Below are 23,448 nucleotides of genomic sequence, written 5' to 3' on the forward strand. Positions count from 1 at the left end.
CACAACGCATTTCATTACATTGGCCCTTAAACCAGTACCGCCGCTCCCTATACGCAGAGTACGCAATTTGCGTAGGGCACCAGCTCCCAGGGGGAGCACCATTTCGGTTGATCAAAAAAATGTAATAAAAGAAACCTTTTATGCTATACTAATATTAACATAAATATAAACATAAATATATATTAAAAATGCATTTTACGGTAAATGCAGTAGATATCAGCATACGTGACGTGTCTGTGGCGAGCAGGACGAGGCCGAGGGCCGCGAGAGAATGGCGCGAGGCCGGTGGCGTGATTGCTAATGAGCGCCGGTCTCGTATCTCTCACGGAGGAGCGGAAGCATAAAGGAGGAGCGACATCAGTGAAGCTCGAGAGAGGCCAGGCCTGGATTTATGTTGAGTTTTGTTATATGTGACAGCAGTCGTCCGTGAGGAGCTGGTGTCTTTACTTTCACTTTGTATTAGACATGTGCCGGTATTCGGTAATGCGATAAATCGCGGTAATGAATATGCACGATATTGTTATCGCGGGCACTTCAAAATACCGTGAAAAATAATAGATCCGAATTTAGATTTTTAGAACGCGCATTATAGATTATTTTCCATCAGCCGCTTAAACAAACACTGCGTATATGCTGCGCGAAACACGTGCGCACTCTGATGTAAACAATCGCCACGTGTATAAGCATGCGGCCGGTGCGCACTTCTAGTCTAATGTAAACAGTCCTCACATGGAGAAGCAGCATGGTGGAAGGAGGAACGCCGCCGCCTACAGTCTATGGCCGCCGCCGATGTATCCGGATCCATCCCGCTTCTAAAAGCAGAGCTGCCAACTCGACGCATTCAGCGCGAGACTCTTCACACGCTCACGCCACACATCCGTTCTCACGCAGAGAAAAATCGCGGAGCAAAGAGGACACGAAGACCGTCAAACAAGACAGAGCAGGTTACTTTTGATATAACTTTTGATAACAGGAGAACAATTGTGTCACAGAACGTTACATTTAAACCATTTAATGACCAGCAGCATGTTAGATGACTAAAACAAATAGATAAAGAGGAGTATTTTGCTGAATATGTGCACTGCACTTTTTTACATATTTATTATATTTTTACTTGTGTCATTACATAATTGTTATTATAATGAAAACCACATTATATTTGATTTAATTAGTTATTTGTAACCTTTAATAATACCAGCTGATAGGGCTCTACAGTATATGGTTTCACAGCATTATGTGAGATATTTTTTTTATGAGAAAAAAATAACATGTGGGCTATCTACTGTAGCCTTCCTAATATTTATCCAAAATTAGTCAATATTGAATCAAGATTTAAATCAAATCCCAAGTATTGAATTGAAATCGTTAAATTTGTGTTAAGCAATACAAACAGTAGCCTACCAGTCATTGTACCATGTAATCATTGTAACATGTTGTCACTAAACTTAATAAAATTCAGTTTAGTTACCAAATGCTTTGACAATCACAATTGATTGCCCCCCCCCCCCCATCCATCTGTTTCTCATGTGCAATTAAAATATCGTGATAATACCGTATACCGTGATAAAAGATCACTCAATTAATCGCAGCATGAAAATGTGATACCGGCACATGCCTACTTTGTATTAGTTTATTTTACGTTTATTAAAGTCTTTGAATGTTCCCCGGTTCCCTCCTCCTTCTTCCCACAACATCTAACCTTGCTACAGTGTCATTCCCGCATCCGTGCCCGCCCACACGTTTGTGGCTGACTGCAAACAATCATCATAACTGATGGACAACAATGACGGGGAAAAGACATCAGCAGTCTGGCACCGAAAAACAAAGAAAAAAGTCCCAGATGAAGCCCTTGCATCACTTTCGGGCCTATGTTCACAAACCTGTGAAAGTTTCTTGGCTGTTGACGTTAATGAGGGAGATTAATTATACGTGTTTAAGGTCGTTAAATAACGTCACCACCACCAACACATCTGCCATATTCCCTCAAAGGGTACGTTTACACGACAACGATAAGCTTAAAACGGAAAAGTTTTTTCTTTGAGATTTGGACGTACAGACGACACCATTGTCAAAACAATCCCCATTCACACAGATCCGCGAAAACGACTAAAAACCCTGTATTCCTCTGCCAGGCCATTAGATGGCGATGAAACACTATAGACTGAATACGTAATGCGCATATGCATGAGATCATCATCTTCACATATTCGCATTTTTGCTGTTTACACGGAGACCGTTTTCAAAAACTTGCACTTTGAAACCCGTTTTCAAAACTTTGCAGTTTCAGGCACCCAAAACACCGTTGTCGTATAAACGAACGGCCAAAACGCATAAAAAGTTTTACGTTTTTAGTTGAAAACGGTGTCATGTAAAACAGCCCCTTAGTTTGCATGTTGTGATGTTCACATGCTCTTGTTCAAGAAATTACAGTGACTGGAGCATTTAAAGAAGTGGGCAAATATTAAAGAATGGACATTTGAATGAAATGTTGTTTGGCTAATCTTAAACGAGGATTTAATCTGCTAGTGTTACAACAACCAGGCCTTTGGTGCCCTCGGCAGGCATTTGTTATAATAATGTACGTAATGTATTTTAACACTGTTATTAAATGAAACCTTATGATTACTCATTATTATTACCTCACTGTGATTACATAATGTATTTTATGTCATTTTAAAGGCTGTTGTTCACTTTTTATTACCACAAAAATATTGTCTAAATACTAGGCCTACTCTAATATTACTCTGAATATTATCTTCGTCAAAATAGTCGACTGATTACTTGATTACCAAAGTAGTCCAAATATTTGTGGTCTGTGGTGTGGTGTGTTAATATTGGGGCCTATGGTGTTTTCTTCTTTGTAAATAATTATTTTAAGTAACAAAACTGCTAAATTTTCCTTTGAATGATTTCTGAATGCTTGAGAGTATAAATAAATCTGACAATTGTATTAATAAAATCATAGCCATAGGACATAACTGTCTTTTGTTTTTGTTAAAACTGTTGTATTACACTGACTGCTCTTAATTTACTTATGTTTTTAAATAACAAAAACTGTTTACTTAAAAGTGCACGCAGTAATTCGTAAGTGACTAATATCTTCCACTTTATTTATTTTAATGAAGGTTCAATGCTGAGATTTATTACAAAAGAGGATGAAGTGGTACCATCCAGCACTGATCCAGAGGGACCCAGGAACTACAGTCACTCACACATGATGGAGCACTGAAGCAAGTCCATCAACCAGCTATCTTTATATTTAATTTATTATTGTTTATTTTGATAATATTCATTATGTTAATTTAAGATGTATAATTTTAGTTAGAATTTTATTTTTTGCTGTAGAGCTACACTTGTAAATATATATATATATATATATTATTAAAGTTCTATTTTTACTCCTAAAGTAGGTGTTTTTTTTATAAAAAAATTAAAATAAAAAAACTTCCATAACATGAGGGGGGGGAACAACAATACAATTCTGCTTAGGGCACCCATTTGGCCAGCAGCGCACTGGCATCATCTTGGAAAACAGTCTCGACTAATCGAGTCACGAACGCCCGTGCTAAGTGAGCTGGTCGATAGGAATTACGTTTGTGAAATCTAACGTAGCACGGCGTTCGTGGCTCGACTAGTCGAGACTGTTTTCCAAGATGATGCCTGCCTGTAAACGCGTAATGTACTGTCTGTCTTTATAAAGTATCTTCTTATTAAACTGTCTGTACACTTACAAAGCTCTCAATGCTTCGGTTTGCATGTAGGGACCCTCATTATGCTACCGTGTTAGTGTGAGGCTATTTTGAGCCTTGTTAGTGGTATTATAGCGATTTACTTTTACTTACTCTGTGCCCCATATACTAGCGTTATTAGCTAATCTGTTTTTAGAGATAAAACTCTTTACATTCGATTTTCATGAAAACGCATCCCAGGGAACGATCGACTCGGTAACCATGTGTTAATTACCCCTGGGTTCATTTTTCACCGGAATTGTCCTTTAAACATACAAACTCGAGGAGCTGGTTAATGTTAAACTCTGTAATCTAGTAACATCTCTCACCTGCAGACTGGAAATATACGGTATCCGAAGAAAATATTCCACATTTGTTTTCAGCTCGTCTCGTCTCTCTCGCTTCTCTCTTCTGCGCATTCTCAGTGCGCAGTGTGTCATGTTTCTTAAAGGGGCCGCATATTCTTTAATAAAAGTCAATGACGCGATGCATCGATTGAAAAAAGTGTGCACCGCTGCCCACTATATTACGACTGTAATAAATGTTAATGTTAATTTATTACGATTGTAATAAAGGTAAAGACGATTAGCCTACAGTGACATACAGGAGTCCTACATTAGGCATACACAAGCCTGTTATTACTGATGCGCAAACAAACCTTGTAGGTACGTTCTCATCTCACTGCTCGCTATAACATCGTATTTCTGCATGAACACATTTGCCTATTTGAACTTGACATCATTAATGTTCTACCTGTGTCTTATAGGCTAACGGATGCTCGCCAAAGAAGTTTGTGAGGCATGGAGGCAAAAACACCACATAAACAATAAAACGTTGATTTTCACCACAGGGAGTAAATCGCTTTTCGTCACTGATACGGAGCAAATACACTATCGTTATACTTATGACTTCAACAGTCTAGTCACCTGTACTGGGTTAATCAACCAACCGTTATCAATACCAACAAAAATATATATTTTCGTTGACTGACTTGTGCCTAAAATTAAAGTTACCCTATAATAACTTGTTTATGGAGCTGTTACATAAAATCAATGTCATAATGCGATAATGCTCATAGACAGGAAAACAGCACTTTTGCTTGTATATGTTGCTTGATTTTATGATACTTGCTTGTATTTATCCTACATATAATTATTTTTAAAAAGAGAGAGAAAAACTCTTACATTTTTTTGGTCCCTATATCTTACACATAACAGTTACAGGATAGTGAGACAAGAGAGAGATAAATTACACTAAATTACTTTGGTGGAAACAAAAAAAAATATTATCATTCTCACTTAACAAATCAAACATAAATGAATTTAACATTTTTCTAAATGTTCTCTTTTGAACTAAAAACCTGAAAGAGTTGTTCTGTGCAGTCTTGTGTCCACAATTAAACAGGTGCAAACACAGTAAGTAAATGTTTTGTGCATTTATGTGAAACAATGATAAAGCCTAATTTGATATGGTCTGTACAGTGGAAATGCGGTTAATGATTTCTGACTGACATATAAATGAACAAATCAAACAAATGCAAACAGGTAAAAGTGAAGCCGGACAGAGTCAGTCTAGACCAATGGAGAGTCCGGCTGTGTTCAAAACACACATGATTTCTCTCATGGTCTGTATTTCCTGGTGCTGTTCAGAGTCCAGCAGTGAAAAACTCTTCTCATAAACACATATTACACTTCTCATCTGCATAAATCTTCAGGTGTGTGATGGATGTCTGAGGCTGGGATCGAACTCTGGTCTTCTAGTGCAGTGTTTCTCAACCTTTTTTCAGTCACAGCACCATTTGAAAATGTAAAAAAATACAAATACCAACATTCTTCAAAATATCTTCTGTGTTCAACAGAAGAAAGAAACTCATACAGGTTTGGAACAACTTGAGTGTGAGTAAATGATGACAACATTTTCATTTTTGGGTGAACTATCCCTTTAATACTACTGTTTTCATTTGGAGTGGACTGTTTATTGTAGTCTGCTTTTTGGTTTATTGGTGAGTGTTTCTACTGTTTTCTCTTTTTACAATTGTGCAATTTGCTTGATTTATGAAATGTCCTGTTTAATGCCTTACTGTATGTATTCATATGCTTTTATCTGGCACAATGTAAAGGCAATAAACATTTAAATATTATTCCTGGATTCTCTTTGTATGTTTGTTTAAAATGGGGTCATAAAGAACATTTTCATGAATGGTTCTACAAAGAATCTTATAAAGTGACAGTACAAAAAAGTTCTTTATGTCACTAAGAAAGAAAAAAAAAAAGGTTCTTCTCACTTTGAAATCCCCGTTTTGGTTATTTCTGCCACCTTTATTTAGCTGAGATAAGATATTAAAAAATAATAATATCATCATAATAATCTCGTCTGATTCTGAAATTTTGCCATAGCATGTAGCTATTACACATTCAACAGTTCAACCGGCTCACCATAACTTGTTTGCAACACTTTTATTAATCATATGCATTGTGAATTGATAAGTCATGATCTCAAGAGACGCAGCCAAAAACTGATTAGGATTTGGGGGTTTGTTCTAATTTGGGCTGATGGATTGGAAATAATTTTGTCCAGGATAAAGAATAAACATTATAATATTCAACATTAGAGAGTTCCAACATCTTTATCCAAGCTGAACTATAAGGTGACGCTCTTCAGCTTCATCCACAGTGTAAGAAGTACTCGGCCTCTGACTGATCACCTGAAGGAAAAAGAAGATGTTCACATTTGTACAACAATGGAAACCTGTACATGATTAAATCTGAATAAACAATGTGCATCACTTGATCAAAGCATTCAACACTGACATATTAAATCTTACTTGTTTGGTAGTAATCGTACACTTTAATCACAGCTGGCTTGAGATTCTTCACTTGAAGAACCTGTTTCGTTTGTATCTGGTAATTCACTGGAACATTTTGTGGGATCTACAGGAGGAAACAAACTCATCAGTCATGGACATTATGGATGAAATGTTTATGAATCAACATAAGACATAAAATCATATGAATGTTGTTGTTTTCTCACCTCCTTCAAATACACGATCATCTTTAGAATCGACCCGTTCCACAGGTTTTCTGTACATTCTGAAAAACATTTTAAGCTGTGAGGAAAAAGTGCTGGTTAATTTCTAAAAAGAGAAACTGTAGAAATTTGTACACATTTTGTGATGAATCACTCAAACGCACCATTGATGTATCAGCTTTGAATCCAGATAAGAGATTAATATCCACAATGACCATGTTAGTCCTTTCCTGTAGACCAGTGGTTCCCAACAGGGGGGTCGCGGCCCACAAGGGGGCCTCAGCGAGCTCTGTGGGGGGTCGCGTCATATTTTGAAAAGTGTTGAGCAGTAAGTATCAAGAACGATCATATTAGATTAGCTAATGAAAAAATTGCTAATTAGCAGACCAAAAAATGGACAAATTTGTAATTCGTCCTCCACAAAAACGTCAGAGTCCCACTGATTCGCCTACAGCTGCTGGTAGCAATGACCCAGACATACTGGACCCAGGTGAGGAAACTCCCACCAAGTCTGTTCGCGGGGCTAGCAGTGCTAGCAATACGAATACGGGAAACACGAAATGCAGGAAATACCAAGACAGTTACCTGGACTATGGTTTTATTTCATTTTCTCGTAGCAAAGACTCTCTGCCTCAGCCACAGTGCATTTTCTGTGCCAAAGTCCTTGCTAACGAGTGCATGAGGCCGTCCAAACTAATAAGACATTTTCAGACAACTCATCCCCAATACCGCGACAAGCCCAGGGCATTTTTTGAACGCAAGGCAAAAGAATTGACACTCTCGCAAAATGAGATGAGGGAAATCACAGCTACTGACAAGAAACTTTTAATAGTATCGTATACAGTTGCTGAAAAAATCGCCAAAGCAAAGAAAGGGCATACAATTGCAGAAACTTTGATTTTGCCATGCGCAACAGAGATCGTCAAGGAATTATTTGGAGAAGATAAATCAAAACAATTGGCTAAGATACCATTATCAAATAATACAGTCAAACGTCGTATCACAACAATGTCAGAAGATGTGAGGGATCAGCTTTCTGCACGACTTCGTGGTAATAAATTCGCACTTCAAGTAGACGAGTCTACTGATGATGTGTCAAAAGTGGCACAGCTCCTCGCATACGTTCGTTATGAATGGGAAAACGAAATAAAAGAAGATTTTTTGTTTTGTAAAGAGCTGCGTACCACGACGACGGCAAACGATATTTTTGAATCTTTGGATAATTTCATGAGATCAAATGAGATAAACTGGAGCGACTGTATTGGTGTATGTACTGATGGAGCTGCTGCGATGACTGGCAGGCAGTCCGGGGTAATTCAGCGTATCAAAGGTGTTGCACCCCTTGCGATTTCAACGCACTGCTTTCTGCACAGAGAGGCGCTTGCTACAAAAGAAATGGAACCCAGTCTCCATGGAGTTTTAGATGTGGCCGTAAAAATCGTAAACTTTGTGAAAGCCAGAGCCACCAACTCCCGGTTATTCACTGCGCTCTGCAAAGAGGTCGGCGCTGATTACCATACCCTGCTGATGCACACTGACGTGAGGTGGCTGTCCAGAGGGCGGGTGCTGATGCATCTGTTCAGCCTGAGGGAGGAGTTGCGTGACTTTCTTGCGGACAAGAGACCAGACCTTGCTGAGTTTTTGGACGATGACAAATGGCTCGCTCAACTCAGCTACCTTTCAGACATATTCGGTGAAATTAACAAGCTTAAAGGGATACTCCACTTTTTTTGGAAATAGGCTCATTTTACAACTCCCCCAGAGTTAAACAGTTGAGTTTTACCGTTTTCGAATCCATTCAGCCGATATCCGGGTCTGGCGGTACCACTTTTAGCATAGCTTAGCATAATGAATTGAACCGGACAAGACCATTAGCATCTCTCTCAAAAAAATGAACAAAGAGTTTCGATATTTTTCCTATTTAAAACTTGACTCTTCTGTAGTTACATCGTGTACTAAGACCGACGGAAAATTAAAAGTTGCGATTTTCTAGGCTGATATGGCTAGGAACTATACTCTCATTCCTGCGTAATAATCAAGAAACTTTGCTGCAGTACCATGGGTGAAGCAGGCGTAATGATATGACGCAGCGCATGCTGCCTGATAATAGGCTACTGAGCTGGGGACTATTATCAGGTGCTGCGTCATATCATTACGCCTGCTGCACTCATGGTACTGCAGCAAAGTTTCTTGATTATTACGCAGGAATGAGAGTATAGTTCCTAGCCATATCAGCCTAGAAAATCGCAACTTTTCATTTTCCGTAGGTCTTAGTACACGATGTAACTACAGAAGAGTCAAGTTTTAAACTTGAATAAACCTTTAAACCATTAACCCGGAGATCGGCTGAATGGATTCGAAAACGGTAAAACTCAACTGTTTAACTCTGGGGGAGTTGTAAAATGAGCCTATTTCCAAAAAAAGTGGAGTATCCCTTTAACAGAGCAATGCAAGGTGCAAACATAAACACTGTGGTGCAGCATGAACGAGTTGAGACTTTCAAAAGAAAACTGCACATGTGGAAAACCTGTGTCTCCTCCGGAATCAGTGACATGTTCGAGCACACCCATGCATTTATTGCAGACAGACATTTGAATTTTAAAATCATTCAACGTCAAATAACAGTGCATCTATCAAAGGTCCTGGAGAAATTTGATAGTTATTTCCCAGCTCTTACTGAGGAGCAAGCAGCTGATTTTCTGTGGATCAGAAAACCCTTCACTGAGAATATTGAAGCAAAGCTTCCAGCTACTCTGCCATCAAGACTTCTGGAAGAGCTTATAGAAATATCCTCTGATGCCAGCCTGAGAGCCCGTTTCAGTGAGGTCCCATTGGAATCATTCTGGTCTGAAATTGCAGAAGAACACCCAGTCTGTCACACAGCTGCAATGAAGGTGCTGATTCCCTTCAGCACCACCTACCTTTGTGAAGCTGGGTTTTCAACCATGACAGCCCTTAAAACTAAATACAGGGCCAGACTGACCCTTGAGGATGATATGCGTCTTGCACTGTCAAAGATCTCTCCACGAATTGACAAAATTATTACTAACTGCCAGCAGCAATCCTCACACTGATTGATATTAATCAAATAACATGCAGTGAGTATAACATTCAAGTATTGAGGTCCCAGACAGCATTTATTTTGAAATATCCTATTTGTTCTTTTTTTTCTATGTGAATACTGCTATTTTTGTATTGTATTGAATACTGATATTTCATTTCAAATAGGGCCAATTTATAGGCTACTTAGGAGAAAATAAATAATTACAAATGGCCTATTGATGTTTTTGTTTATTGTATTTTCAGTATAGGCTATTATTTTTGCATATATAAATATATTAATTATCTGTTTATAGTAATAAATATACAGTTTTTCTGTCATCCTTGCTGCAAGCTTACAAGAGTGATAATATCATTAAATGTGAAGGGGGACCCTGAAATATTTTCTTGGGAAAAAGGGGGTCTCAGACAAAAAAGGTTGGGAACCACTGCTGTAGACCCTCATATCTGGAAAAGAGCAAATGAAAAGGTTCTTAAATGTCTCATATAAATGTATAAATAAGAGAGAACAAAGCCAGTATAATTACCAAGACACATGCAGATAATGTGTCAATAATAAAAATGTTGTATCTCAAGTCAGTGTGTAGTGTTTTAACTACTGAGATACGCCGTTTCAGTTTATATTGCTTTTGTGTTTATTAAGATGTTAAAAAATATTCAGAAAACATTTATTTGTTAGTTAATAATCTTAAGTCATTAGTCTTTTGACTTAAAGTCCCCCTGTGGTGAAAATCAAGCTTTTAATGTTGTTAATATGTCTATGTGGTGTTTTTAATATGCTTTAAGACAAACCATGTGTAAATTCACAAGTCAACACCATTTCTGAGTATTTTCTCCTTAAAACTCCAGTGAATCAAGGACTCAAAAACACGGTTTGAAATCGCTGGTGTTTCTGACGTCACAAACTACCTTGTAACCAATCAGATCAACGTGTGATCGTCAACGAGTGGATCTCTGAGCTACTGTGAGTGAGTGGAGATGTAAGAACTGATTTTCCTGCTAAGACAAAAGCTGAGATAAAACTCACCCTTGCAATAAAGCAATAAAACGCACCCTGGACATTGTCCTGTCCAAACTTTTCTCCTTCCTTATCTCTGCATCCCCCCTCTCCCTCCTCCCTTCCTCTCCCCCAAGTCACCAAAAGTTCACTAAGAATGTCTATATATCACATATGATGTATCTTGTGAATCTATTGTTTTTCCTTTTCATGTTTAGTATCATTTTAAATGTCTCAGTGCGATTGGTAAAATGGTCTTAATTTCATTGCAGTCATTGGTATAATGAGAAAGATTGAGAACTTAGGAGACCTGTTCTCCTCTTTGGGTGAAGTCTCTTCAAGACATCTCCCCTCTCCTCCGAAACCAGGTGTTACCCCCTGGGGTACATGAAGTGACCCAAAACAACCCTAAAAAATATTGAAGGGTATTAAGGGTAGGTGACAGAGCAGTCTTTGGGAACCTGTAACCAGGGAAAACCCCCATGTATTGCTGTGTCACTGTTTTCTCAAGTCTTACACTTGGAACACACTCACACACCACTGTGTGTCTCTGTTACCCCTTTTCCACCAAAAAAGAACTGGTTCGGAACTGGTGCTGATTCAAAGTTGGTTCAACTTGCGAACCTTCTCAGAACCTGTTTGTTTTTCCACTGACTAGAGAGCCCAGCGAACGACGTCGCTACGTCACTGTGTACGTTGCCATAGGCTACGTCTTAGCTTTCCTAGAAACACTTGCGCCAACTTCAAGCACAACAATTACAATGGCGGACTACATCGTCTTTCTGCAAATGTTTCTCTTGGCTTTGCGATCCTATATTGGGGTCAGAAGAAGACGTTTAGAACACATTTGTGCTGCTCGTCAGCCCCCCAGCCCCCGATGTAAGCATGACGTGATAAAAGAACGGTTCTAGTCCAGCAAAGAGTTGGTGCCGCTTTGGAACCAATTTTCTTGGCCGAGAACCGGTTCTTTGGCTGTCGAAACACAAAGAACTGGTTCGCGAGTAGGCACCGGCTCCGAACCGGCACCAGCACTGCCTTGGTGGAAAAGGGGTATGTCAGGAATGCATTGCTTACTTTTAGAGTCATCTTTGAGTAATTGATGTCATGTATTTATTATTTCTAAATTGGCTTTTAATCACTTGTGTAATTGGCATGATACATTTTTACCTGACAAATAAATGTTAAATCTTGATTTATTCTGAAGTTTTCTGAAATCATTATTTTAGTAGATTATGAGGAGGCTGGCGCTACCGCAGCTCTGTGTCCCGGATAGGTCAAACTAAAGGCGCATATGAACGGAGCAGTAGGCACGTCATCTGAAGAACTTCGGATTTCTGTCTATCACTGACTTGGCAAGTTGTACAGAAGTGGCTAAATCACTTTTTTGTATGAGAGAACAGTAGACAACCGACTTAAGAGGTATTAGCAAACCCTGCACCCTCTGACCAAGATCAGACTGTGTCCGTGAGATCCACGTAAACCCGGGGCGTGTGACTCTGTGCGGCATCGGGTCCCTTAATGAATGAATAATTGAAAATATGGGATTCCCTGAATAATCAAAGATCTAAATTTTCATAATCAATATTTATGATTATTTTCTAATAAGAAACACAATCTAAATTTGATTATCATTTGAAATTGGGGTCAGATTAAGCATAGAGCTAAAGTAATATTGAAACAGTTTCCAATAAATTAAGTGAACTTCAGTGGAGCGTTGAAAAGACATACACGCATTATCCTTTCGCCCACACCGTTGGATTCGTTGGGCCAATGGGTGGTCTTTACAGAGGCGGGGCTCATTTACATATTCATAGAACCGCGTATACTAAATGAGGCAAGGGTGTAGAGTTAAATTCAAGCTATTTTAAGGCATGAAGGAAAAAACGTTTAAATGTCATTTTGGTGATCAAAGATGAGTTTTAAGGGATAAAATGATTGACTACAGGGGGACTTTAAATACAAATTCTCTTACTTGAAAGAATTTTGAGCATTCTCAAAGAATCTCTTACTTGGTCAGAATTTCAAAATTAAATTTTGTCCCAATGTTTTGCAATCTCCCTCAATCTTAGCATCAATTCTCAATGCTTTAGCTTCAGTTGGAGTGGGAATGTTGTAGAACTGAGACATCTGAGAGAGTCAACACAAAGAAAAACACATTCATAAATCATCTCACAGCAGAATAACCAAAATGCCACAAGAGAAAGTGAGTGTGAGTAAATGAAGCTGAACGCACTACAGACCTGCACAGACACACAGGTTGAGCCCTTCACTTCAATGCTGTATGTGGCTGGAAGTTTCTGCAGCTGCTTCTCCTGGTACAGTAACTTGTTGTCCTGATTGACATTAAAGTGGAGAGTGTCTCCTGCTGACCGTACCGTCACTCAGAGCCATAGAGAGAGAGAGTTGCGACACTCTTTGATGTCGCCGCTATGGCTGTCACGTGGTTCATGTAAGCCCCAATAGTTCCAAAACGTACGCTGGCTGTCATGTTCTTCTATGGGACAGACAGCAGCGATTGCATTATTGAACGGTAAATATAAAATAAAACACACACCCAAGTACTTTTTCAGCTGTTATTGCATTATTGCATTTTGTTAATGTCAGTTTTGCATTTGGAGATAAGTTTTAGGCTATATTTTTGGAGGGAAAAGCTTAGTGTTCATGTTCGCATGGGTAGTAGCACTGGCTTTAGCGGCTCTAACTTAACTTTTCCATATCATTCATCTGATGATGGACGTCTCATGATATTTATTTTAGCACAACTGGGCTGTATTAGGCTATTGATTCCCGTGATTTTGCTTATAAATTTTGATTCAGCCATTAGCCTACCTTCATGATCACGCAAGAGGTCTGCCGTGGCGGTCCGTTCAGAATTCGCTTAGAAGCTAGCTCACTTCTTCTGATGAAAGTGGCCACCCCCAGGACCACAACGTGAAACATGATCATGTTAAGACTAAGAATATTATTTTAAGATTAAGGCCATACACATTATCAAAACTATAACAGATTAAAAACGAATTTAAGCATGGCTGATACAAATGAACGTTTTCAAATAAAATATTTTTTATTAAACAATGACAGACAACAAAAATGTGTGCTTGTGTGTGTGAACAAGAAAAACAAAAACCAGGGGCAGGTGATCCATGAAACAGACAGGACTGGTGATGGCCATAACAATCCTAAAGGTCCAGCATTGTTCTCACAAGCCGCTTCACTCAAGACAATAATAACATAATGAAAAGTTAGTATATCCCAAAAAATTAAATTAAATAAAAGTTGCTATAAAGGTGGTAGCGATTCATTACCGAACTCTTAGCTGACGAAGTCGCGCTAGCTAACTAACGTTAGCTAGCAGGCAGTGCTTGAAAATTGGTTGAAACAACCAACATAAAATATAAATAATTACGCTGTGCATGTACAAATGAAGACCAGTATAAGCATCGCAAAGGGCCTCTGATACAATATAGACAGTTGACAATTCAAAAGAGGTCGATATTTCGGCAACTTAACTCTGGAACAACTCGACGCGCAGCAATGTAAGTGAATGGTGTCCAACGCCCACATGACAGTGTTTGGAACTATTCCGATCTTCATATCCCGGAAGTAGGCGGTTAAAAGCGCCGCCATTATTTACAACGGAGGTCTATGGGAGTGTCGCAACTCTCTCTCTCTATGGCTCTGCCGTCACTGTGCTGGAGCTGTCAGAGCTGAACACTTTGGTGGCGTACAAAGACAGAGCCTGCATAATTATTTTAAAAAACTCATACATTGTTCGCTCCAGCAGTGAAAAACTCTTTCTCATCTGCATGAACCTTCAGGTGTTTTTCAGAATCGATGTTGAAGTAAAGTTTTTCCCATACTGATCAAAGATAAATGGTTTTGTTCATTAGATCGGTTTATTCTTCATAATTGCAATCAAAACACACTGTGGGAGCTACAATAAGTAAATTATATGAATATATCTAATTCAAGAAAGATCTACTCAGGACACGACCTTTTGCAAACTTACCACTAAGAAAGAAACAGATCATTATTTACACACACAAGTTTCAAACACACTTTTAGTTCCCTGATCAAACTACAAACAAGTCTTTCTAGTTCTATAAGAATTTCACCAAATTCACTGTGAAGTTAAACACATTTATTTATATTAGTTTAAACATTATTGGGGACGACTGAAGAAGAAAAGAGAACATTTGTATGCCGAACTGATTGTCATAGGTGTTACGGAAAGCCACGAAGAGCGTCGTCATCCAGATGACGTCATCCGTCATCCGTCGGAAAAAGCCGAACTCAACTTGTGATGAATCTCTATCAGGACAGGTGCGCTTGTAATTAGAGCACATTAAACACCAAACACGGGCATAAACAATCGTCAGTGAGAGTGCTTGTCCTGCGGTTTTATCCAGCTTATTTCCTTTTGAGGAAAAAACTTTGTGACTGAAAAAAGTTATGAGGTATGAGTAAATGAGTACAACAGAAATTGGATGCACATCAGTGATTAATCAACCAGAGACGCTGCTGGTAGGATGACTGTCTGAAGCTCAATTAATTTATATTCAGATAAATGCCCCCTTGTGTGTTATTTGTAATGTTTACATGTTTTGAGACATTTTTACTTTGAGTATGATAAGGCTGCATTAGAGTGCATACGATTCATATATGAATTTAAAAGTCTGTTAAAAATGTATATATTGTTAAAATTGTTTGATTGTAATTAGGAATTGTATTCTTTTTTTCTTCTTCTTTGTTCTTCTTTAAAGATTATCAACCTAATTTGAGCTTGAGCTTTTCTACTAAAGGAATGACTGTTTCAAGACTAATCTAACTGCAAACAAAGTTCATCTGTTCCAATCTATTGTGATATGAATGAAATCAACAGACTGCAAATCAAGATTGTAACAACTTTATTGAAGAGAAAGTAAAAGCCATTTTTTGAGATGATTCCTGTGTCCGTGGTTGACTAAGCCCTTTTAAAAAATATGATATTGTGCTTTTGGGACCAACTCCATATTTTTTTCAATTCACAACCTTTACTTGACAGTATTATACATGAAAACGTACTCGGTTACTAACGTAACCTCGGTTCTCTCTAGAAGAGGGAACGAGTACTGCGTAAGATATCTTACGCTGGGGAAAATCCTTTTCCGCGAGATATTGAAGCCAAAAATTATCCTTAATTTTGTAATAATGCAAAACGCGTTGCAGCAGCAATGCAGACATAGGCGAGACAGCTCGCGCGCCTATTGGCTGCTCTGCGGCAACTGCAGCAGCCTATCGAGCGAGGCCTGGCGTGACGTCAGACCCAATCAGGGCACTTCGCGCCCGCTGCGTCACGTCCCGCCGAAATGGGCGTGGTCTAGGCCTATAAATATCGCTCGCAGTCAGCTATTATCTGGTTTTTCATCATCGAAGCAACCAGAGCGTGTGCATGCACGGCAAGATACGCAGTACTCGTTCCCTCTTCTAGAGAGAACCGAGGTTACGTTAGTAACCGAGTACGTTCTCTTACGAGAGGTCTCTCGTACTGCGTAAGATATCTTACGCTAGGGGACCCAGTGTAAAACGCCGTGCATGCTGAGATCTGACACCAAAGACCCAAGGGCGAAAGCCCGGGGTACATATAGTGCACAATCACTCAGTGAACTCACAGAGAGTCCGGGAAGAAGGAGGGGTGCAGCCTCACTTTTCCACATAAAGTAGCGTCGAAGGGACGCAAATTTCATCATACAGACAGGGCGGGGTACGGCCTGAACTGATGGGAAAAAATGTGGGTCTTACTCAGTTTGCCCAGCTTTAAACTGTCGAAAATTGAGCTGTGCTCAGTAAACGCAGCATTCTGAGCTGAACGCATCAGGTCAGATAATACTGGTAGTTTAGACCGACAGCAGCCTGGCCTGCAGGGCGGGAACCTCTAGGTTATAAAACCTTATAAATGTAGACGGGGAGGCCCAGCCTGCCGCCATACAAATATCTTGCAAGGCAATCCCACTTGACCAAGCCCACGAAGAGGCCATGCCTCTTGTGGAATGCGCTCTGACACCCAAAGGGCACTGCATGCCCTTGGAGGCGTATGCCAGCGCTATAGCATCAACTATCCATCTGGATAGGCTCTGTTTCGACGCGGCTAGTCCCTTAGAACGTCCGCTAAACGAAACAAAGAGCTGCTCCGTCTGTCTGAAAACAGACGAGCGAGACACATAAGCTCGTAATGCCCTGACTGGGCAAAGGAGGCTCGCGTCTCTTTCCTCATCAGGGACCGGTAAGGCTGACAGAGAGATAATCTGCGCCCTAAACGGTGTGTTGAGGGATTTTGGAACATAGCCGTGCTTAGGTTTGAGTATAACTTTTGAGTCATTGGGCCCAAACTCCATGCACGCCGCGCTCACAGAGAGCGCGTGCAGATCCCCTATGCGCTTCACCGAAGCGAGAGCCAGCAAAAACACCGTTTTGAAAGACAGGTGTTTCAAATCGATTGACTGTAAAGGCTCAAATGGCGCACCTTTCATGGCTTCCAGAACCGTAGAAAGGTCCCATACGGGGACTGAGGGAGGTCTGGGAGGATTCAGTCTCTTAGCTCCTTTAAGGAAGCGGATGACTAAATCGTTCCTTCCTATTGACTGACCAAGCGTTGTTTCTGAGAACGCTGCTATAGCCGCCACATAAACTTTGAGCGTGGAGGGGGCCCTGCCCCCATCCAACAGCTCTTGTAGGAAGGAAAGCACCTCCGTCACATCACAATTTGTGGGTGACACACCACGGGCTGTGCACCAGCCCGGAAACACTGACCATTTCGAAGAATAGAGTCGTCTTGTAGACGGAGCTCTAGCCTGCGTGATCGTGTTTAATACTCCTTTAGGGAATCCAACATGTACCCGTTGATGGCCCAGACATGAAGGGACCATAGATCCGGGTGAGGATGCCAGATCGAGCCGCGGGCCTGTGAGAGGAGATCTCTCCTCACTGGTACTGGCCACGGGGCAGTACTTGCTAACTGCATCACGGCTGGGAACCAAGGTTGGTTTTTCCAGAACGGTGCTACCAGCAGTACTGAGCATCCTTCTTCCCTGATCCGTTCTATCACCTGAGGCAGGAGAGAGACGGGGGGAAAAGCATAGAGCGGGCGGCGGGGCCACACATGGGACAGCGCGCTCCTGCTCTTGGAGAAGCAAACAGGTCCACTTCCGCTCTGCCGAATTTCTTCCACAGCAGTTGGACTGTCTGTGGGTGTAGGGACCATTCGCCTGCCGGAACATTGTTCCTGGACAGTCTGTCTGGTCCTATATTCATGATCCCTGGCACGTGCGCTGCTCTGAGCGAGCGCAGGTTGCACTGAGCCCATACCAGGAGGCGTTCTGCCAGCCTGTACAGTTTCTCGGATCTGATGCCGCCCTGGCGATTTATGTAGGATACCACAGACATGTTGTCCGAACGGACCAAGACGTGGTGACCTTTTATTTGGGGACAAAAACGCGTCAGCGCGTTGTCTACTGCCAGCATTTCGAGGCAGTTTATGTGCAGGAGCTTCTCCCGTTCTGACCACTGGCCGAAGAACGGTCTGCCCTCGAGCAGCGCTCCCCATCCCGAGGTGGACGCGTCCGTGGACACCACTTTCACCCTTGAGGAAGTCCCCAGGCTTACACCTGATTGGTACCAGTCGTTCGCTTTCCAGGGTTTCAGAGCTGTAACGCATTTCTGATTGACCCTGAGGCGAAGCAAACCGGGTGCCCACGCTTTGCGTGGGACTCGCGCTTTCAGCCAAAACTGCAGCGGGCGCATGCGGAGCAGACCCAGCTGGAGTACTGACGATGCTGAGGCCATGAGACCTAGCATCTTCTGAAATCTTTTGAGCGGGACAGACGCGCCGCAGCGAAAAGAGTTCGCTGTGCGTCGAATGTCTACCGCGCGCTGTTGTGATAGTCGCGCTATCATGGATAGTGAGTCCAGTTCTGTGCCCAGGAAAGATATTTTCTGACTGGGTGACAGGGAGCTCTTCGCCCAATTGACACTCAGACCCAAATCCTCGAGGTGATCGAGTAAAATGGTCGTGTGTTCTATGAGCACTGCGCGAGATTGCGCTAGAATCAGCCAATCGTCCAAATAATTCAGCACTCGCATGCCTCTCATTCTGAGGGGTGCGAGTGCCGCGTCCATGCACTTCGTAAATGTACGGGGTGCTAGGGACAAACCGAACGGCAGGACTGTGTACTGATATGCCTGGCCCTCGAAGGCGAATCTCAAAAATCGCCTGTGACGTGACGCTATCTGTATTTGAAAATACGCGTCTTTCAGATCTATTGACACAAACCAATCTCCTTGGCGAATCTGCACAAGGATTTGCCTGGTCGTGAGCATCCTGAACTGTCGCTTCACAAGCACTTTGTTCAGTTGCCTTAGATCTAGTATGGGTCTGAGACCCCCGTCTTTTTTCGGTACCAGGAAGTATCTGCTGTATAGCCCTCCCTCGCTCTGATCTTGAGAGAGAGGTTCTATGGCCCCTTTTCTCAATAGTTTCGTCACTTCGGCTCGAAGTAGATGTGCTACTTCTGTTTTTACCGTGGTCTCGACGCGCGCCACATAGCGGCGAGGGCGTCGGCGAAACTGCAGCGAATAGCCTCTTTTTATAATGTTCAGCACCCACTTCGAAACCCCGGGCAGCTTTGCCCATGCGTCTGCATGGATAGCTAGGGGTCGAATACGAAGCGCGCTCCGCTCGCTCAGCGATGGAGAAGCTTCTGTGTGCTGTAACACAAGTGTGTCGCTCGTGACATTTGAGGCATGGGGCGCGCTGATGACAGCGGGCAGATTGCCCGCGCTCGACTCCTCTACGGTGGTTAACCGCGAGGGGGAGGGCTGGGCGGTTCCCGTGGGAACTGTCATGTCTATGTGTGGATGTGGGCGCGGGACAGCGGGCACATTTATCACACCGAAAACATCGTTCGCTTGCGTGAAGCGAGTGCACGTTGGTTTCGTTTTTACAGAAACCGTGAGACATGCATAACGTGGTGTTAGTGGGCACTGGGTAGTGGGCACATTCACCATGTTTGAAGCGCAACCGACCTGAGTCGGTTTTATGTGCGCGAGCCCTGTGTGACAGGCTGTGCTTATGTGTAGGGATGGGCACTGGGCAGTGGGCATTCTTACTACACACGAAACACCATCGGCCGTGGCCGGGACACCAGAAAATACGCTCTTTTGGGGATTTATCTGGGTAGCCGTGAAAACGGCACTTGTGTGCAGGCAAGCGGGTGACAGAACCGACTTGTTGGCTGCAGAAAACACTGGAACAGTCACATTTTCTGGAACTGGACGAGCGAATAGCTTTGGTGTGAGTCCGGCCGCAGCGGGACTGGAACACCGTCGTTTTCCTAGCTGTGCTAGGACGACTTCGGGGCCTCGGGCTTCACCGTAACCTTAGGTCGCGAGCCGCGTCCTGCGGGGCGGCGACCGGATGAGCGGGAGCGCGGTCTCGCGCTTCTGGCCTGGCGGCGCTGTGAAGTGGAGGCAGTGGACGGTGGCTGTGGCTGTGAGCTCTGAGCAGACGGTTTCGCACGGCCTGCTGCAGAGCTGGAGCGCTTCGGGAGGAAGTGCTTCATAGCCTGAGACGCTTTCTGTACCTCTGCGAATCTCTCCGCGAAATCTTTGACGGAGGATCCGAAGAGGCCTGTGGCGGAAAGCGGGGCGTCGAGGAACGCGGTGCGCTCAGACTCGGCCATTTCCGAGAGCGTCAGCCATAGATGTCTCTCAGACACGGTGAGAGAAGCCATAGTCCGTCCAATGGCTTGCGCTGCGGACTTAGTAGCACGAAGAGCGAGGTCCGTGGCACTCCTTAAGTCCGGCACGCAGATCGCATCAGGTCCTTCCTCATCCAGCTTACGGAGGAGATCGGCCTGGAAGATCTGGAGCGTTGCCATGGTGTGCAACGCTGACGCAGCTTGCCCGGCGGCGGAGAAAGCGCGGTGGAGCAAGCTCGACGTCGTGCGGCAAGCTTTAGAGGGTAGGGCCGGCTTAGCGCGCCGTCCAGCGGAGGGCGGGCATAAGTGGGCCGCTATCGCCTCTTCAACCGGCGGCAGCGAGAGGTATCCTTTGTTCTTGGCATCGTCAACGGCGGAGAATGCCAAAGAAACAGCAGGACGCACTCTAGCAGAATAGGGGGCGCTCCAGGACTTGGCGACTTCTTCGTGTAACTCAGGAAGAAAAGGCGCCGGTCTGGACACAGGTGAAGCGCGCGCTCCCCAGGCAGGAAAAATCCATCCAGCCGGTTGTGAGCGGGCTGCTCAGGCGAAGACCACTCGAGGCCGAGGCTCGCCGCGGCCTGTGCGAGTACTCGCATGAGTTCCGTCTCGATGGAAGCTCTCTTGCCTGACGAAGTGCGGGCAGGGGGCGCGGGGTCCTCAGAGCCCGCCCAATCCTCACTGCCTGACGCCAGGATAGAGCAGGAATCATCCTCTCCCAGCAGGGCTTCCTCATCCGCGATATCAACGGAAGCGGCGGCAGACGGCGGCCGCTGTCCGTCAGGAAGCGAAACAGAAGAAGCCGGGGAAGCAAGCGGGCAAACCGGCGAGCTTTGGCGGCTGAGGGAGGGTTCCGGGGCCCGCTGGGCACGGCGCTTTTTACGGCGCGACGCCGCGGCGGGCGGGGGAGCAGTCTCGGTGAAGACGGCTAGGCGAGTCCTCAGAGTCGCCATTGCCATCAGCTCGCAGTGAGGGCATCCGCCGTCAGCGAGCGCGAGAGCTGCATGTTCCTCACCCAGGCAGGAAACGCAGATCACGTGGCGGTCCCCGTCGCTGAGTGTGGCTCTGCACGAGCCGCAGGAAGGCATCTTTAAAAAGACGCTAGCTCTTTTAGAAATGTGTGTCGCGGCGGCGACACACACACACAGAAATACAGTGCAATAAAGAGAAGGATATAAGCGCCGGAAAGCGCAGCAGGAAGGCAGGAAGGCGGCGCGGCCAGCGACTTCAGTGACTCGTCCCGCTGAAGGTGCTCTCTCTCGACGGCGCGGCTTCTAATCCAGCTCCAGCGATGCGTGTGCTTCGCTTGAAGGATGAAAAATCAGATAATAGCTGCCTGCGAGCGATATTTATAGGCCTAGACCACGCCCATTTCGGCGGGACGTGACGCAGCGGGCGCGAAGTGCCCTGATTGGGTCTGACGTCACGCCAGGCCTCGCTCGATAGGCTGCTGCAGTTGCCGCAGAGCAGCCAATAGGCGCGCGAGCTGTCTCGCCTATGTCTGCATTGCTGCTGCAACGCGTTTTGCATTATTACAAAATTAAGGATAATTTTTGGCTTCAATATCTCGCGGAAAAGGATTTTCCCCAGCGTAAGATATCTTACGCAGTACGAGAGACCTCTCGTAAGAGAACCAAATGTTGCTCACTGTGACGACTTATGCAGGTTTGAAATGAACTTTTTCACTCACCGGCCAATTTGGTATATATCAATATAGTACAAAGAACATCAAAAAAAATTAGGATGTTGTAAAATATTAATGTGTCTTCTGTTAACCAAACGCTTTTTAATCTTCGCTATTGCTTCAATACAAATTAAGCGCACCGTTATTTGTTGCGTAGTGACGTGTGTGTTCAAGTAAGCCAAATATGAGCAGATCCTGCGCAATACGCTGTATTTAATATATCATGATAACTCACGATTTTAGTATTTGCGCTAAATCTGAGCAGATTTGGCTTACGCGAACTTCCCCAGCAAAGTGAGTAAACATAATAACCCGCCAAATTGGCTAGTGATTTGTCAGCGTTACCCGCCACAGGTTATTTTTACCTGCATTGGTGAGTTGGCGGATGTTAATTTCAAACCCTGGACTTATGATATTTCTTCATGTGACTGCGAAAACTACATGAATGTTTAAAACTCTTCTCACACTGAGTGCAGTGATACGGCTTCTCTCCAGTATGAACTCGCTCATGTACTTTCAGTGTTCTCAACTGAGCAAAACTCTTGTCGAATGTAATGTATATTTTCAAAAAATGTATAAAGTGTTCTATCAAACGATACTAACCTTTTGACTCTCCTTGCTATAGTTTTGGAGTTATGAGTCTTTAGTTTTGTGTATGTCACTCAGAAAAAACAACTCTAAGACGCCCTCAGGGCTTACGGGTTAATAGCAGAAAGCAACAGAGATCTAGTATCAGACCTTTGATGTGCCAAAGTTTAGTTCTGTCATTCTCTTGTTAATATGATCAAAATGAGTTTGACAACTGTTATAGCCTACAAGATTATGATTAAAAGTACATAAAAGATGACGATTAAAATTATAAGTATTTCTATAGAATTTTTCATTCATATACTGATTATTATTCCACAGCTACCAAAGCAAACAACAATGAAGAATCAAGAATGTACACCTACCTATTTGTTCCTCAGTATCTTCATGTTTTATTCTGGATGGTTCTGGATCAGTCATGTCTTCAATCTCCTCTTTAATAAACTCCATCTTTAACAGTCGCACATATTTCAGCTGCTCCTCCTGGAGTTTGTCCTTCTCTTGTAGGATGATGGGAATATTCCCAGTATTTACTGGTGAATTGTTGTGGGCTGGACACCAGATCTGCCAAATTCAAAGAGAGGTTACTGAATTACTTTACTTATATTTAAATTAATTGAACATGTCTTT

At 43.0% G+C, this 23,448-nt stretch overlaps 1 protein-coding gene and 1 long non-coding RNA gene across 11 annotated transcripts in view; one reads left to right on the top strand and one right to left on the bottom strand.

Moving 5' to 3' along the window:
- LOC309506283 (uncharacterized protein) overlaps positions 1–23,448 on the bottom strand; it is a 171,183-nt gene that overhangs the window by 58,980 nt on the left and 88,755 nt on the right. For 6 of the 10 annotated variants that reach the window (XR_014208689.1, XM_082180066.1, XM_082180067.1 and 3 more), the window contains exons 1-2: positions 6,553–6,660; positions 4,058–6,432 (exon numbers count right to left, since the gene is read on the bottom strand). The exons of 2 other annotated variants lie outside the window; for them this stretch is intronic. Coding sequence is in view for 2 of the 8 variants with exons in the window: in XM_082180069.1 (XP_082036195.1) it covers positions 23,184–23,382 (199 nt within the window). In the remaining 6 variants the exon portion in view is untranslated. Of the gene's footprint in view, positions 1–4,057; positions 6,433–6,552; positions 6,661–23,183; positions 23,383–23,448 lie in introns of those variants that run through there. 2 more of the 10 variants (XM_082180069.1, XM_082180060.1) reach the window with 1 other exon arrangement.
- LOC309506480 overlaps positions 1–23,448 on the top strand; it is a 352,573-nt gene that overhangs the window by 20,667 nt on the left and 308,458 nt on the right. The window lies entirely within an intron of this gene.

This window comes from Leuciscus leuciscus (assembly GCF_965113295.1).
Source record: "Leuciscus leuciscus genome assembly, chromosome: 9".
Taxonomy (NCBI): Eukaryota; Metazoa; Chordata; class Actinopteri; order Cypriniformes; family Leuciscidae; genus Leuciscus; species Leuciscus leuciscus.